The sequence below is a fragment of the Pongo abelii genome, chromosome 6 (genome assembly GCF_028885655.2).
Source record: "Pongo abelii isolate AG06213 chromosome 6, NHGRI_mPonAbe1-v2.0_pri, whole genome shotgun sequence".
NCBI lineage: Eukaryota > Metazoa > Chordata > Mammalia > Primates > Hominidae > Pongo > Pongo abelii.
This window is the reverse complement of record NC_071991.2, coordinates 61,409,031-61,426,338: the sequence shown is the minus strand read 5'-3', so window position 1 is coordinate 61,426,338 and position 17,308 is coordinate 61,409,031. Positions and strand designations below refer to the sequence as shown.

At 37.8% G+C, this 17,308-nt stretch overlaps 1 protein-coding gene across 2 annotated transcripts in view; it reads left to right on the top strand.

Annotated features, from left to right (window-relative positions):
• The window catches only part of STK31 (serine/threonine kinase 31), a 142,464-nt gene that overhangs the window by 69,594 nt on the left and 55,562 nt on the right, over positions 1–17,308 (top strand). For both annotated transcript variants that reach the window (XM_054559383.2, XM_009242947.4), the window contains exons 12-15: positions 1,863–2,042; positions 2,500–2,616; positions 3,865–3,984; positions 5,005–5,136. In XM_054559383.2, the coding sequence (XP_054415358.1) occupies positions 1,863–2,042; positions 2,500–2,616; positions 3,865–3,984; positions 5,005–5,136 (549 nt within the window). The remainder of the gene's footprint in view (positions 1–1,862; positions 2,043–2,499; positions 2,617–3,864; positions 3,985–5,004; positions 5,137–17,308) is intronic.

Genomic DNA, 17,308 nt, shown 5'->3' with positions numbered 1-17,308 from the left:
TATTTATTGTGCTTATTTTTGAGTTCTTACTGTTATCTGGGCCATTGACACTGATTTTGCTTCCTTTTTATAAAGTGGCTTAGTTTTTTATACTTCTTTCAGAGTGCTTGTGCTGTTCACACCATTTTATCCTCTTCTTATCTCTCCTCAAGATCTCATATTCCCTTGGAACTATAAGCTACCTTAGTTCTTTGCTCTTGTGTAGTTATATGAAGGGCCTAGGGAAGAGTGAAAATCTGGACCACAACTTTTAAGACTTTGGATAGGTTTAGGGAATAGAATGGAGTTGTTTTTAAGGGTCCAGAGCTTCTGATGTTGCAATCAGGGATTATCTACTCCCTCTTTGCTTCTCTCCTGGGTGGTCTGTCTTACTCCTCAGCAAACCTCTATTCCCTCTGCCTCAGCTACTGCTCCTTTCCAGACACTACCACCCTTAGATGTAAATGCTGCCAGATATTCAGCGGAGAAGTGAAGGAAAGAGAATGGTCAGGGGCTGGCCAGCTCTTCTATATTGGTTATCAATTTTTGCCTCATCTGTGTTCTTGTGCTGTACTTGCATAAACCTGTTGCCTCTTGATGGTGCTGCTGTTTTTCTTCCTGATGTGAGGGAGAGAGAAGGGCCTATGAAAAAAGTTTTCTTTTCCCACAGGTAATTCTATACTGTGACACAGTCCTTCTTTCACTTGTAGGGACTTTGTTAATTCAGTGCTAAACACCAACCATCCTCTGCCTAAGATTTCTCAGAGTTTTGTGATTAAAAACTTCTGAGATCTCTTAAGCTTTTTTCTTATCTCTGTAAAATTTCTAGAGTTTTTATTTCTGGAGAGAGCTAGCAGACTGTGCCTATCTTGTCTTTTCCAATTCTTTATTACATTAAAAAATTTTATTATTACTGTTTTTTTTTTTTTTTGTGCACCTGCCCCGACAAACCCAGCCAGGCCAATTCATTAAAAAAATGCCTTTAAGTACAGTCAAGGGCTGCATGGTTTGGTCAATGATGGACTGCATGTATGGTGGTGGTGCCATAAAATTATATTACTTAACTGTACCTTTTCTTTGTTTACATAGGCAATCATTGTTACAATTGCTTACATTATTCAGTACAGTAACATGCTATATCTAGGAGCAGTAGGCTATAGCATGTAGTTTGGTTGTGTAGTAAATTTATACCATCTAGGTTTGCATCAGTACACTCCATGATGTTTGCATAATGATGAAATTGCCTCACGATGCATTTCTTAGAAGATATCCGTGTTGTTAAGTGATGCATGATTGTCCATATATATGTTTAATGTCTTTACTTAATTAGAATTATTTGTCTATTTTGGTGTGTAGTTTATTTTTATTTGGCAATCGGTCTTAGAAACTTTCATGCCAGGACAAACAGTAGTGATTCTTATGATAGACAAAGGAGACTCAGAAAGGTGATTAGGGGTGGAGGGTGGTGGATGTTGAGAAATTACTTAATGGGTTCAGTGTACATTTGGATGATAGATACGCTAAAGCCCAGACTTTACCACTGCGCAATATATCCATGTAGCAAAATTACTCTTGTACTTAATAAATTTATACAAAAAGTTAGGGAAAACAGGGTAATGTCTACTTAATTAAAAACCATAAGGATATAAAGCTTTCTATTTGTAACTAATTCACTTAATAAACTTTACTGTTATGGTCCAAATAAACCACCTTCTAGGTAGTTTTGTGTTTTCATCTCTATCTGATGATTCTAAGTTGTATTTATGAAATTCTCAAGAATGGGGATTCAGCATACTGCTTTTTTACCCCTTAGATCCTAACACAGTGCTTGAATCCTGAATTAGTTAATAAACTTTAATGAACAGAAGTATATCTCTCTGCAGGATTTGTCAGTCTCTTTAGAAGCAGTGTATGGACAAGCCAAAGAAGGAGCAAATTCTGATGAAATACTTAAAAAATTTTATGACTGGAAGTGTGATAAAAGAGAGGAGTTCACCAATGTTAGAAGTGAAACAGATGCTTCTTTGCAGCGTCTTGTAGCATGGTTCCAAAGAACCTTAAAGGTAATAAAAGCTCCTGCCCAGTTGTGTTTGTAGCATAAACCAGGGAATATATATTTTAAAAATCACGTGCTTTGTTCAAGAGCTGACATCGTCTACCTACTATGTATCAGATTTAAACTTGCCACCTTGCCAGTCAAGGTTCTTTATTAGCTTTTAGTCAGATTGCTCCTTTCATTAGTCTCAAAAAAATCATATCGGTCTTGTTCCTTCTTTTTCTCAACTTTTCCTAAGGATTGTCCTCTTTCCTCTTTTAACCATTTATTTTCTTACAGTATGCTATGTGTATGTACCTTTTCCTTTCAGTGCATAAATTTTATGAGGGTAGGCACTTTTTTTTCCTGCATTCCTAGTTCTTTTACATTGCCCAGGGTGTAGCTTAATACTCTGCTTCAGGTATTAAGGCACAATGAATGCTGATTGAATTAAATGAGATATTTCATGTGTTTTTGCAAATGAGGTTTTTGACCTATCTATGGAAGAATCACTGATTTCAGAAGACGCAATGGATAATATTGATGAAATCCTAGAGAAGACTGAGTCAAGTGTGTGCAAAGAGCTGGAGATAGCTCTGGTTGTGAGTATCAATATTCTTTATTATTGCCTCCTTTGAAGCAGTGTGGTTTCCTTTCATGGTTAGAAGGTATTAACCAATAATAGAGTTTTTCTTGCTAGTTAGAAAGTATTAAGACTGATCTTAGCTTTCTTCTGATAGGCTTGTTTGAAAGAGTAACAACGTCTAGTTCTAATCCAAACACAATGCAAAGTCTTATTCTTAGGTGACATTTTTGTTTTAATAGGACATTTCACGTAAAAAATTTGTTTAATTCTAAGAAAACTGCTCTTAATTTGAGTGGACAGTCTTGTCTATATTTTTTGATTCTTGAATGTGTCATACCAAATGACTATAAGAAGAGACTCCTTAAAGTTTGTGAAAACTTAAAATCTGAGAGAGCTCTGAAAGTTGACACACAAGATGGATTGGTCATCTTTCTTTCTCCATTGTGTATATTCTTTGTTACTGTGTCAAGGTAAAAATTAGTGTAGTTACTCCAAAGGGTGTTTTGTAATTTTAATTACTGCTCATTGGGACTCTTCCCAGTTATTCAGGCTGCTTTCCAATGTTTCAGTGGTTAGGCTTCTCATTTTACTTGTTTTTTCTTTTTTTTACTTTTTATAATTTTACTCATATTGGCATTAAAAATACATTAAGAAGTTTTATATTGTTAAATAGTCCTGATATAGATAGTTTTGTCAGACTTGATTTTAGAAGTAGTTGTTAACAGGTGATTTTTAAAAGTAAAGTGTTGAAGGTCTATATATTGTTTACAGTTCTTATATTTAGCATATTAGTATCCCTGATTTCCATTAATGCTCTTACTCCACACAGCTTTGGGAATAATGGTGTAATACGGGTAAAGTTTCCCATATCAATGGCTTTGCTTTTTTTAGAGAGACAGTGTCTTGCTCTGTCCCCCAGGCTGGAGTGCATTGATGTGATCCTAGCTCACTGCAGCCTTGAATTCCTCAATCTCCCTGCCTCAGCCTCCCTTGTAGCTAGGACTACAGGTGTATACCACTGTGCTCAGCTAATTAAAAATTTTTTTTTAGGGACTGGTCTCACTATGTTGCCTGGCCGCCATATGAACATCTTTGATATCTATCTGTCTTCTCTGTAGGAAAACATTTGTGTTTAAGAACTGTTTTGAAATCACTGCAGAAATCTGTTAAAGGCATAATTTTGAAGTTTATCTATTGTTATTGGAGGCCTTAGCTGTTTTGGATATTCCTTTGTGTATAATTCTGTGTGTGTGATTTCATTTAGGATCAAGGTGATGCAGACAAGGAGATAATTTTAAATACATATAGTCAAGTACTGCAAAAGATTCGTTCAGAGGAAAGGCTCATTGCCACAGTACAAGCTAAGTACAAGGACAGTATTGAGGTTTGATTGTGCTTTCTCTTATTGATCTTATAAATTGATGCTTTGAATTTTTCAGTACTTAAATTTTTCTCGTTGTTTAATACTCAGTGTCAGTAAATTATCTATTATTATTAGAATTCACTATCAACTGGAAATGGTGATTTTTAATGATATAAATATATCAAATTTTTTATTGTTTTAAAAATTTTATTTTCTTATGTCCATGAGAACCATAATCTTTAACATCATTTTCTTTTTGCCTGTATAAGTCTACTGTAGATAATTTGCTATATACAGAAAGATAAGAAATAAAACATTGCTTGTAATTCCCTTAGCCTAAGAGATAGTTTTAGAGTATTTACTCACTGGATGTGCATCTGTATGTTTGTGAGCATATATATATGCATTGCATTGTTTTTTAAGTTACTTCAAACATACTTTCTTCCTTTAATGGTATATTATGAACATTTTTCTATATGATTTTTCTATACTGTCATCTTGAGTGACTAAATCCTCATCCCTATGTAGATGTACAACATTAACCTTTCATGTGTGTTGGACATTAAGATTACTTCCAATTTTTCCTACCATAAATAACACTGTACATATGTTCGTGCATAATTTTTTGTTTTTATTTCTCAGATTTCTAAATTCCATAATTACTGAGTTAAAAGGAATGGACATTATTAAAACTTGATACATATTTTCAAACCACTTTTGGGAAAGATGATTTCAGTTTACATGCTCACTAGAAATTCCTTTTTCATCCATACTAACAATGTGTGTTTTATTGTATGTCTCAGTTTGAAATATTACTTTGTCTTTGCTACTTTGAGTGCTGGAACTGATATTCTTCTAAATAGAAACATGGATAAAAAGGAAATCTATTGAATTGTCTTGTTGAAAATTATAGATTTTCTAAGTATCTCAATCTGAACTCAGTACATGCTAGGTGAATCTTAACAGAGAAATAATAAATGATCACTGTTCAATAAATATTTTTCTTATGTGTTTGAAAATACATAACTTTTGTTTACTTAGTTTAAAAAGCAGCTTATTGAATATTTAAATAAGAGTCCCAGTGTGGATCACTTGCTATCCATTAAGAAGACATTGAAAAGCTTAAAAGCTCGACTCAGATGGAAATTGGTTGAAAAAAATAATTTGGAAGAGGTAAGGAAACAGTTGTTTCTTACTGATCTTTATGTGCATCTCATTTTACTTGATCTCTGCTTCATAAAAATAATGCATAAATACACTCTTTACAATAAGAGAGCCATTATATTCACATTTTGTTTTATATACTTTATCTTGTTTTCTGTGTATATAAATAAAATTGAGATTACAGTAATAGTGTAAAAATTTTCCTATATCATTAAATATTCTTTAAAAACATTTTCCTAGGCTGCCTTGGTTCTTAGTAACATGAACATTTTAGAATAATTTTAAAAGCTCTTTTGGTTTGGACTGTTAGAATGTTTATTGTAATACCAACTTGCTACATGCAGGTGACAGGGTACCCCCTTGAAGGTAGCGTTTTGTCATAAAGTATTTTTAAGATCATGGTATCTTTTGTTAACTCCGTTTTTATGGATAGATGTAATATTTCTTGCAAGTATTTTAAGTTGCTTTTATATGATAATAGAACTGGAGAGGATTAGGATGCCGTAATCTGGACTAACTTCTTCCTTTAGGCTTGAAACTTTGTGAATAAGATAGTAAACTTTGTGTTCCTTTGAGGATTTGATTTATGTACAAGGATCTGTATTATGCCTTAATCCAATTTGAATTATCTGTCTTCTGCTTCTGAGCACCGAATTGGGGGTGGAGCAGAGGACTATTCTAGAACTAATATCATAGTTGAAGAACTTTCTAGTTTTTTTCTATTCTGGGCTTTGGGGAAGTTGATTTTTTTAGTCTGATTTTTCAACTTTTGGAGAAATCTGACTTTTGTTATACTTTAAGTTCTGGGATACATGTGCAGAATGTGCAGGTTTGTTACATAGGTATACACGTGCCATGGTGGTTTGCTGCACCCATCAACCCATCACCTACATTAGGTATTTCTCCTAATGCTATCCCTCCCCTAGACCCCTACCCCCTGACAGGCCCGGTGTGTGATGTTCCCCTCCCTGTGTCCATCCATGTTTTCTCATTGTTCACCTCACCTTATGAGTGAGAACATGCGGTGGTTGGTTTTCTGTTCCTGTGTTAGTTTGCTGAGACTGATGGTTTCCAGCTTCATCCTTGTCCCTGCAAAGGACATGAACTCATCCTTTTTTATAGCTGCATAATATTCCATGGTGTACATGTGCCACATTTTGTTTATCCACTCAATCGTTGATGAGCATTTGGGTTGGTTCCAAGTCTTTGCTATTGTTAATAGTACTGTAATAAACCTATGTGTGCATGTGTCTTTATAGTAGAATGATTTATAATCCTTTGGGTATATACCCAGTAATGGTATTGCTGGGTCAAATGGTATTTCTGGTTCTAGATCCTTCAGGAATTGCCACACTGTCTTCCACAATGGTTGAACTAATTTACACTCCCACCAACAGTGTAAAAGTATTCCTATTTCTCCACATCCTCTCCAGCATCTGTTGTTTCCTAACTTTTGTGTGTGTGTGTGTGTATTTGCATGTTGCCTATGTTGTTTTTTTTTTTCATTATTATACTTTAAGTTCTACGGTACATGTGCACAACGTGCAGGTTTGTTACATAGGTATACATGTGCCATGTTGGTTTGCTGCACCCATTAACTAGTCATTTACATTAGGTATTTCTCCTAATGCTGTCCCTCTCCCTGTCCCCTCACCCCACAACAGACCCTGGGGTGTGATGGTCCCCTTCCTGCGTCCAAGTGTTCCTATTGTTCACTTCCCACCTATGAGTGAGAACATGTGGTGTTTGGTTTTCTGTCCTTGTGATAGTTTGCTGAGAATGATGGTTTCCAGTTGCATCCATGTCCCCGCAAAGGACGTGAACTCATCCTTTTTTATGGCTGCATAGTATTCCATGGTGTATATGTGCCACATATTCTTCATCCAGTCTATTATTGATGGGCAATTGGGTTTGTTCCAAGTCTTTGCTATTGTGAATAGTGCCACAATAAACATACGTGTGCATGTGTCTTTATAGTAGCATGATTTATAATCCTTTGGGTATATACCCAGTAATGGGATGGCTGGGTCAAATGGTATTTCTAGTTCTAGATCCTTGAGGAATTGCCACACTGTCTTCCACAATGGTTGAACTAGTTTACAGTCCCACCAACAGTGTAAAAGTGTTCCTATTTCTCCACATCCTCTCCCCCATCTGTTGTTTCCTGACTTTGTAATGATCGCCATTCTAACTGGTATGAGATCGTATTTCACTGTGGTTTTGATTTGCATTTCTCTGATGACCAGTGATGATGAGCATTTTTTCATGTGTCTGTTGGCTGCATAAATGTCTTCTTTTGAGAAGTGTCTGTTAATATCCTTTGCTCACTTTTTGATGGGATTGTTTTTTTCTTGTAAATTTGTTTAAGTCGTGGTAGATTCTGGATATTAAACCTTTGTTAGATGGGTAGATTGCAAAAATTTTCTCCATTTTGTAGGTTGCCTGTTCACTCTGATGGTAGTTTCTTTTGTTGTGCAGAAGCTCTTTAGTTTAATTAGATCCCATTTGTTAATTTTGGCTTTTGTTGCCATTGCTTTTGGTGTTTTAGTCATGAAGTCCTTGCCCATGCCTATGTCCTGAATGGTATTGACTAGGTTTTCTTCTAGAGTTGTTATGATTTTAGGTCTAACATTTAAGTCTTTAATCCATCTTGAATTAATTTTTGTATAAGGTGTAAGGAAGGGATCCAGTTTCAGCTTTCTACATATGGCTAGCCCGTTTTCCCAGCACCATTTATTAAATAGGAAATCCTTTCCCAATTGCTTGTTTTTGTCAGGTTTGTTAAAGATCAGATGGTTATAGATGTATGGTGTTATTTCTGGGCCCTCTGTTCTGTTCCATTGCTCTATATCTCTCTTTTGGTACCAGTACCATGCTGTTTTGGTTACTGTAGCCTTGTAGTATAGATCGAAGTCAGGTAGCATCATGATGCCTCCAACGTTGTTCTTTTTGCTTAGGATTGTCTTGGCAATGTGGGCTCTTTCTTGGTTCCATATGAACTTTAAAGTGTTTTTTTCCCAGTTCTGTGAAGAAAGTTATTGGTAGCTTGATGGGGATGGCATTGAATCTATAAATTACCTTGGGCAGTATGGCCATTTTCACGATACTGATTCTTCCTATCTGTGAGCATGGAATGCTCTTCCATTTGTTTGTGTCGTGTTTTATTTCCTTGAGCAGTGGTGTGTAGTGCTCCTTGAAGAGGACTTTCACATCCCTTGTAAGCTGGATTCCTAGGTATTTTATTCTTTTTGTAGCAGTTGTGAATGGGAGTTCACTCGTGATTTGGCTCTCTGTTTTTCTGTTATTGGTGTATAGGAATGCTTGTGATTTTTGCACATTGATTTTGTATCCTGAGACTTTGCTGAAGTTACTTATCAGCTTAAGGAGATTTTGGGCTGAGACGATGGGGTTTTCTAAATATAGAATCATGTCATCTGCAAACAGGGACAATTTGACTTCCTCTTTTCCTAATTGAATACCCTTTATTTCTTTCTCTTGCCCGATTCCCCTGGCCAGAACTTCGAACACTGTGTTGAATAGGAGTGGTGAGAGAGGGCATCCCTGTCTTGTGCCAGTTTTCAAAGGGAATGCTTCCAGTTTTTGCCCATTCAGTATGATATTGGCTGTGGGTTTGTCATAAATAGCTCTTATTATTTTGAGATTCCTTCCATCAGTACCTAGTTTATTGAGAGTTTTTAGCATGAAGGGCTGTTGAATTTTGTCAAAGGCCTTTTCTGCATCTATTGAGATAATCATGTGGTTTTTGTCTTTGGTTCTGTTTATATGCTGGATTACATTTATTGATTTGCATATGTTGAACCAGCCTTGCACCCCAGGGATGAAACCAATTTGATCGTGGTGGATAAGCTTTTTGACGTGCTGCTGGATTCGGTTTGCCAGTATTTTATTTAGGATTTTTTCATCAATGTTCATCAGGGATATTGGTCTAAAATTCTCTTTTTTTGTTGTGTCTCTGCCAGGCTTTGGTATCAGGATGATGCTGGCCTCATAAAATGAGTTAGGGAGGATTCCCTCTTTTTCTATTGATTGGAATAGTTTCAGAAGGAATGGTACCAGCTCCTCTTTGTACCTATGGTAGAATTTGGCTATGAATCCGTCTGGTCCTGGACTTTTTTTGGTTGGTGGGCTATTAATTATTGCCTCAATTTCAGAGCCTGTTATTGGTCTATTTAGAGATTCAACTTCTTCCTGGTTTAGTCTTGGGAGGATGTATGTGTCCAGGAATTTACCCATTTCTAGATTTTCTAATTTATTTACGTAGAGGTGTTTATAGTATTCTTTGATGGTAGTTTGTATTTCTGTTGCATTGGTGATGATAGCCCCTTTATCATTTTTTATTGTGTCTATTTGATTCTTCTCGCTTTTCTTCTTTATTAATCTTGCTAGCAGTCTATCAATTTTGTTGATCTTTTCGAAAAACCAACTCCTGGATTCATTGATTTTTTTGAAGGGTTTTTTTTGTGTGTCTATATGTACTTCAGTTCTGCTCTAATCTTAGTTATTTCTTGCCTTCTACTAGCTTTTGAATGTGTTTGCTCTTGCTTCTCTATTTCTTATAATTGTGATGTTAGAGTGTTGATTTTAGATCTTTCCTGCTTTCTCTTTTGGGCATTTAGTGCTATAAATTTCCCTCCACACACTGCTTTAAATGTGTCCCTGAGGTTCTGGTACGTTGTGTCTTTGTTCTCATTGGTTTCAAAGAACATCTTTATTTGTGTCTTCATTTTGTTATTTATGTAGTAGTCATTCAGGAGTAGGTTTTTTGGTTTCCATGTAGTTGTGTGGTTTTGAGTGAGTTTCTTAATCCTCAGTTCTAATTTGATGGCACTGTGGTCTGAGACACAGTTTCTGTTCTTTTACATTTGCTGAGGAGTGTTTTATTTCCAACTATGTGGTCAATTTTAGAATAAGTGTGATGTGGTGCTGAGAAGAATGTATATTCTTTTGATTTGGGGTGGAGAGTTCTGTAGATGTCTATTAGGTCCTCTTGGTGCAGAGCTGAGTTCAAGTGCTGGATATCCTTGTTAACCTTCTGTCTCGTTGATCTGTCTAATGTTGACAGTGGGGTGTTAAAGTCTCCCATTATTATTGTGTGGGAGTCTAAGTCTCTTTGTAGGTCTCTAAGAACTTGCTTTATGAATCTGGGTGCTCCTGTATTGGGTGCATATATATTTAGGATAGTTAGCTCTTCTTGTTGAATTGATCCCTTTACCAGTATGTAATGGCCTTCTTTGTCTCTTTTGATCTTTGTTGGTTTAACGTCTGTTTTATCAGAGATTAGGACTGCAACCCCTGCTTTTTTTTGCTTTCCTTTTGCTTGGTAAATCTTCCTCCATCCCTTTATTTTGAGCCTATGTGCATCTCTGCATGTGAGATGGGTTTCCTGAATACAGCACACTGATGGGTCTTGACTCTTTATCCAATTTACCAGTCTGTGTCTTTTAATTGGGGCATTTACCCCATTTACATTTAAGGTTAATATTACTATGTGTGAATTTGATCCTGTCATTATGATTTTTACTGGTTATTTTGCCCATTTGTTGATGCAGTTTCTTCCTAGCCTTGATGGTCTTTACAATTTGGCATATTTTTGCAGTGGCTGGTACTGGTTGTTTCTTTCCATGATTAGTGCTTCCTTCAGGAGCTCTTGTAAGGCAGGCCTGGTGGTTACAAAATCTCTCAGCATTTGCTTGTCTGTAAAGTATTTTATTTCTCCTTCACTTATGAAGCTTAGTTTGGCTGGATATGAAATTCCGGGTTGAAAATTCTTTTCTTTAAGAATGTTGAATATTGGCTCCCACTCTCTTCTGGCTTGTAGAGTTTCTGCCAAGAGATCTGCTGTTAGTCTGATGGGCTTCCCTTTTTGAGTAACCTGACATTTTTTCCCTTCATTTCAGCCTTGGTGAATCTGACAATTATATGTCTTGGGGTTGCTCTTCTCAAGGAGTATCTTTGTGGTGTTCTCTGTATTTCCTGAATTTGAATGTTGGCCTGCCTTGCTAGGTTGGGGAAGTTCTCCTGGATAATATCCTGAAGAGTGTTTTGCAACTTGGTTCCATTCTCCTCATCACTTTCCAGTACACCAGTCAAACCGTAGATTTGGTCTTTTCACATAGTCCCATATTTCTTGGAGGCTTTGTTCGTTTCTTTTTACTCTTTTTTTCTTTAAACTTCTCTTCTTACTTTATTTTATGAATTTGATCTTCAATCACTGATACCCTTTCTTCCACTTGATTGAATTGGCTATTGAAGCTTCTGCATGCGTCACGTAGTTCTTGTGTCATGGTTTTCAGCTCCATCAGGGCATTTAAGGTCTTCTCTTCACTGTTCATTCAACTTAGCCATTCATCTAATCTTTTTTCAAGGTTTTTAGCTTCCTTGTGATGGGTTTGAACATCCTCCTTTAGCTCGGAGAAGTTTGTTATTACCGACCTTCTGAAGCCTACTTCTGTCAGCTTGTCAAAGTCATTCTCTGTCCAGCTTTGTTCCGTTGCTGGCAAGGAGCTGCGATCCTTTGGACGAGAAGAGGAGCTTTGGTTTTTAGAATTTTCAGCTTTTGGCTGGGTGCGGTGGCTCACCCCTGTAAGCCAGCACTTTGGGAGGCCGAGGCGGGCAGATCACAAGGTCAGGAGATCGAGACCATCCTAGCTAATATGGTAAAACCCCGTCTCTACTAAATATACAAAAAATTAGCCGGGCATGGTGGCGGGCACCTGTAGTCCCAGCTACTCGGGAGGCTGAGGCAGGAGAATGGTGTGAACCTGGGAGGTGGAGCTTGCAGTGAGTTGAGATCGTGCCACTGCACTGCAACTTGGGTTACAGAGTGAGACTCCATCTCAAAAAAAAAAAAAAGAAAAGTGTTTTCTGTTTTTCTGCTCTGGTTTCTGCCCATCTTTGTGGTTTAATCTACCTTTGGTCTTTGATGTTGGTGACCTACAGATGGGGTTTTGGTGTGGATGTCCTTTTTGTTGATGTTGATGCTATTCCTTTCTGTTTGTTAGTTTTCCTTCTAACAGTCAGGTCCCTCAGCTGCAGGTCTGTTGGAGTTTGCCGGAGGTCCATTCCAGACCCTGTTTGCCTGGGTATCACCAGCGGAGGCTGTAGAACAGCAAATATCATAGAACAGCAAATATTGCTGCCTGATCCTTCCTCTGGAAGCTTTGTCCCAGAAGGGCACCTGGTTTTATGAGGTGTCAGTCGGCCCCTTCTGGGAGATGTCTCCCAGTTAGGCTACACAGGGTCAAGGACCCACTGTAGGAGGCAGACTGTCCATTCTCCAAGCTCAAACACCATGCTGGGAGAACCGCTGATCTCTTCAGAGCTGTCAGACAGGGACGTTTAAGTCTGCAGAAGTTTCTGCTGCCTTTTGTTCAGCTATGCCCTGCCCCTAGAGGTGCACTCTACAGAGGCAGAGACCTGGCTGAACTGCAGTGGGCTTTGCCCAGTTTGAGCTTCCTGGCTGCTTTGTTTACCTACTCAAGCCTCTGCAATAGTGGACGTCCCTCCCCCTACCAGACTGCTGCCACGCAGGTCAATCTCAGACTGCTGCGCTAGCAGTGAGCAGGGCTTCGTGGGCGGGGGACCTGCCGAGCCAGGTGCAATCTCTTGGTGTGCCATTTGCTAAGACCGTTGGAAAAGTGCAGTATTGGGGCAGGAGTGTCCCGTTTTTTCAGATACTGTCTGTCACAGCTTCCCTTGGCTAGGAAAGGGAAATCCCCCAACCCCTTGTGCTTCCTGGGTGAGGTGATGCTCCACCCTGCTTCGGCTCACCCCCTGTGGGCTGCACCCACTGTCCATCCAGTCCCAGTGAGATGAACCAGGTACCTCAGTTGGAAATGCAGAAATCACCTGTCTTCTGTGTCGATCACACTGGGAGCTGCAGACCAGAGCTGTTCCTTTTCGGCCATCTTCGAGCGGATGTTTCCTGACTTTTTGATGATCGCCGTTCTAACTGGCCTGAGATGGTATCTCATTGTGGTTTTGATTTGCATTTCTCTAATGACCGGTGATGATGAGCTTTTTTTTTATACGTTTGTTGGCCGCATAAATGTCTTCTTTTGAGAAGTGTCTGTTCATATCCTTTGCCCACTTTTTGATGGGGTTGTTTGCATTTCTCCTGTAAATATGTTTTAAGTTCCTTGTTGATTCTGGATATTAGACCTTTGTCAGATGGGTAGATTGTAAAAATTTTCTCCCATTCTGTAGGTTGCCTGTTCACTCTGATGATAGTTTCTTTTGCTGTGCAGAAGCTCTTTAGTTTAATTAGATCCCATTTGTCAATTTTGGCTTTTGTTGCCATTGCTTTTGGTGTTTTAGTCATGAAGTCCTTGCCCATGCTTGTGTCCTGAATGGTATTGCCTAGGTTTTCTTCTAGGGTTTTTATGGTTTTAGGTCTTAAGTTTACATCTTTAATTAATCTTGAGTTAATTTTTGTATAAGGTGTAAGGAAGGGGTCCAGTTTCAGTTTTCTGCATATGGCTAGTTTTCCCAACACCATTTATTAAGTAGGGAATCCTTTTCCCATTGCTTTCCCAGTTTTCCCAATACCATTTATTAAATAGGGAATCCTTTCCCCATTGCTTGCTTCTGTCAGGTTTGTCAAAGATCAGATGGTTGTAGATGTGTGACATTATTTCTGAGGCCTCTTTGTGTTCCATTGGTCTATATATCTGTTTTGGCACCAGTACCATGCTGTTTTGGTTACTGTAGCCTTGTAGTATAGTTAAAGTCAGGTAGCATGATGCCTCCCAGCTTTGTTCTTTTTGCTTAGGATTGTCTTGGCTATCTGGGCTCTTTTTTAGTTCCAAATGAAATTTAAAGTAGTTTTTAAAAAAATTCTGTGCAGAAATTCAGTGATGGCTTGATGGGGATAGCACTGAATTAATAATTTACTTTGGGCAGTATGGCCATTTTCATGATGTTGATTCTTCCTATCCATGAGCATGGAATTTTTTTCCATTTGTTTGTGTCCTCTCTTATTTCCTTTAGCAGTGGTGTGTAGTTCTCCTTGAAGAGGTCCTTCACATACCTTGTTAGCTGTATTCCTAGGTATCTTATTCTCTTTGTAGCAATTGTGAATGGGAGTTCACTCATGATTTGGCTCTCTGTTTGCCTATTATTGGTGTATAGGAATGCTTGTGATTTTTGCACATTGATTTTGTATCCTGAGACTTTGCTGAAGTTACTTACCAGCTTAAGGAGATTTTGGGCTGAGACGATGGGGTTTTCTAAATATACAGTCATGTCATCTGCAAACAGAGACAGTTTGACTTCCTGTCTTCTTATGTTAATACCTTTTATTTCTTTCTCTTGCCTGATTGCCCTGTCCAGAACTTCCAATACTATGTTAAATAGGAGTGGTGAGAGTTGGCATCCTTGTCTTGGTGACAGTTTTCAAAGGGATACTTCCAGATTTTCCCATTCAGTATGATATTGGCTGTGGGTTTGTCATAAATGGCTCTTAATATTTTGAGATGCATTCCATCAATACCTAGTTAATTGAGAATTTTTAGCATGAAGGGGTGTCAAATTTTATCAAAGGCTTTTTCTGCATCTATTGAGATAGTCATGTGGTTTTTGTCATTGGTTCTGTGTATGTGATATATTATGTTTACTGATTTGTGTATTTTGAACCATCCTTGCATCCCAGGGATGAAGCTGACTTGATTTTGGTGGATAAGCTTTTTGATGTGCTGCTGAATTCAGTTTGCCAGTATTTTATTGAGGATTTTTGCATGGATGTTCATCAGGGATATTGGCCTGAAATTTTCTTTTTTTTATTGTGTGTCTGCCAGGTTTTCCTACCAGGATGATGCTGGCCTCATAAAATGAGTTAGGGAGGATTCCCTCTTTTTCTATTGTTTGGAATTGTTTCAGAAAGAATGGTACTGGCGCCTCTTTGTACCTCTGGTGGAATTCGTCTGTGTATCTGTCTGGTCCTGGACTTTTTTTGGTTGGTAGGCTATTAATAACTGCCTCAATTTCAGAACTTGTTGTTGGTATATTCGGGGATTCGACTTCTTCCTGGTTTAGTCTTGGGAGGGTGTATGTGTCCAGGAATATTTCCATTTCTTCTAGATTTTCTAGTTGATTTGCATAGAGGTGTTTATTGTATTCTGTGATGGTAGCTTGGATTTCTGTGGGATCAGTGGTGATATCCCCTGTATCATTTTTTATTGTGTCTATTTGATTCTTCTTCATTAGTCTGGCTAGTGGTCTATCTATTTTGTTGATCTTTTCAAAAAACCAACTCCTGGATTCATTGATTTTTTTTGAAGGGTTTTTCATGTCTCTATCTCCTCCAGTTCTGCCCTGATCTTAGTTATTTCTTCTGCTAGCTTTTGAATTCGTTTGTTCTTACTTCTGTAGCTCTTCTAATTGTGATGTTAGGGTGTTGATTTTAGATCTTTCTTGCTTTCTCCTGTGGGCATTTAGTGCTATAAATTTTCCTCTAAACACTGCTTTAGCTGTGTCCCAGAGATTCTGGTACATTGTGTCTTTGTTGTCATTGGTTTCAAAGAACTTATTTATTTCTGCCTTAATTTTGTTAATTCTCCAGTAGTCATTCAGGAGCAGGTTGTTCAGTTTCCATGTAGTTGTGTGGTTTTCAGTGAGTTTCTCAATCTTAAGTTCTACTTTCATTGCTCTGTGGTCTGAGAGACTTGTTTGTTATGATTTCTGTTCTTTTCCATTTGCCGAGAAGTGTTTTACTTCCAACTATGTGGTCAATTTTAGAATAAGTGCGATCTGGTGCTGAAAAGAATGTATATTCTGTTGATTTGGGGTGGAGAGTTCTGTAGGTGTCTATTAGGTCCACTTGGTCCAGAGCTGAGTTCAAGTTCTGAATATCCTTGTTAATTTTCCGTCTCATTGATCTGTCTAGTCTAATATTGACAGTGGGGTGTTAAAGTCTCCCACTATTATTGTGTGCGAGTCTAATTCTCTTTGTAGGTCTCTAAGAACTTGCTTTATGAATCTTGGTGCTCCTGTATTGGGTGCATATATATTTAAGATAATTAACTCTTGTTGTTGCACTGATCCCTTTACCATTATGTAATGCCCTTCTTTATTTTCATTTTTTTTGATCTTTGTTGGTTTAAAGTCTATTTTATCAGATACCAGGATTGCAACCCCTGCTTTTTTTTGCTTTCCATTTGCTTGGTAAATCTTCCTCCATCCCTTTATTTTGAGCGTATGGTGTGTCTTTGCACATGAGATGGGTCTCCTGAATACAGCACACCAATGGGTCTTGACTCTTTATCCAGTTTGCCAGTCCTTGTCTTTTAATTGGGGCATTTCACCTGTTTACATTTCAGGTCAATATTGTTATTGTGAATTTGATCCTGTCATTATGATACTAACTGGTTATTTTGCCCATTAGTTGATGTAGTTTCTTCATAGTGTCGATGGTCTTTACAATTTGGTATGTTTTTGCATTGGCTGGAACCAGTTGTTCCTTTCCATATTTAGTGCTTCCTTTAGGAGCTCTTGTAAGGCAGGTCTGATTGTGACAAAATCTCTCAGCATTTGCTTGTGTGTAAAGGATTTTATTTCTCCTTTGCTTGTGAAGCTTAGTTTGGCTGGATTTGAAATTCTGGTTTGAAAATTCTATTCTTTAAGAATGTTGAATATTGGCCCCCATTCTCTTCTGGCATTTTACGGTTTCTGCAGAGAAATTGCTGTTAGTTTGATGGGCTTCTCTTTGTGAGTAACCCAACCTTTCTCTCTGGCTGCCCTTAACATTTTTTCCTTCATTTTAATCTTGGTGAATCTGACAATTATGTGTCTTGGGGTTGCTGTTTTTGAGGAGTAGGTTTTTGGTGTTCTCTGTATTTCCTGAATTTGAATGTTGGCCTGTCCTGCTAGGTTGGGGAAGTTCTCCTGGATAATATGCTTAAGTGTGTTTTCCAACTTGGTTCCCTTTTCCCTGTCACTTTCAGGTACACCAGTCAAACGTAGGTTTGGTCTTTTCACATAGTCACATATTTCTTCAAGGCTTTGTTCCTTTTCATTTTTTTTCTTTAATCTTGTCTTCATGCTTTATTTCATTAAGTTGTTCTTCAATCTCTGATATCCTTTCTTCTGCTTGATTGATTTGGCTATTGATACTTGTGTATGCTTCATGAAGTTCTCATACTGTGTTTTTCAGCTCCATGAGGTC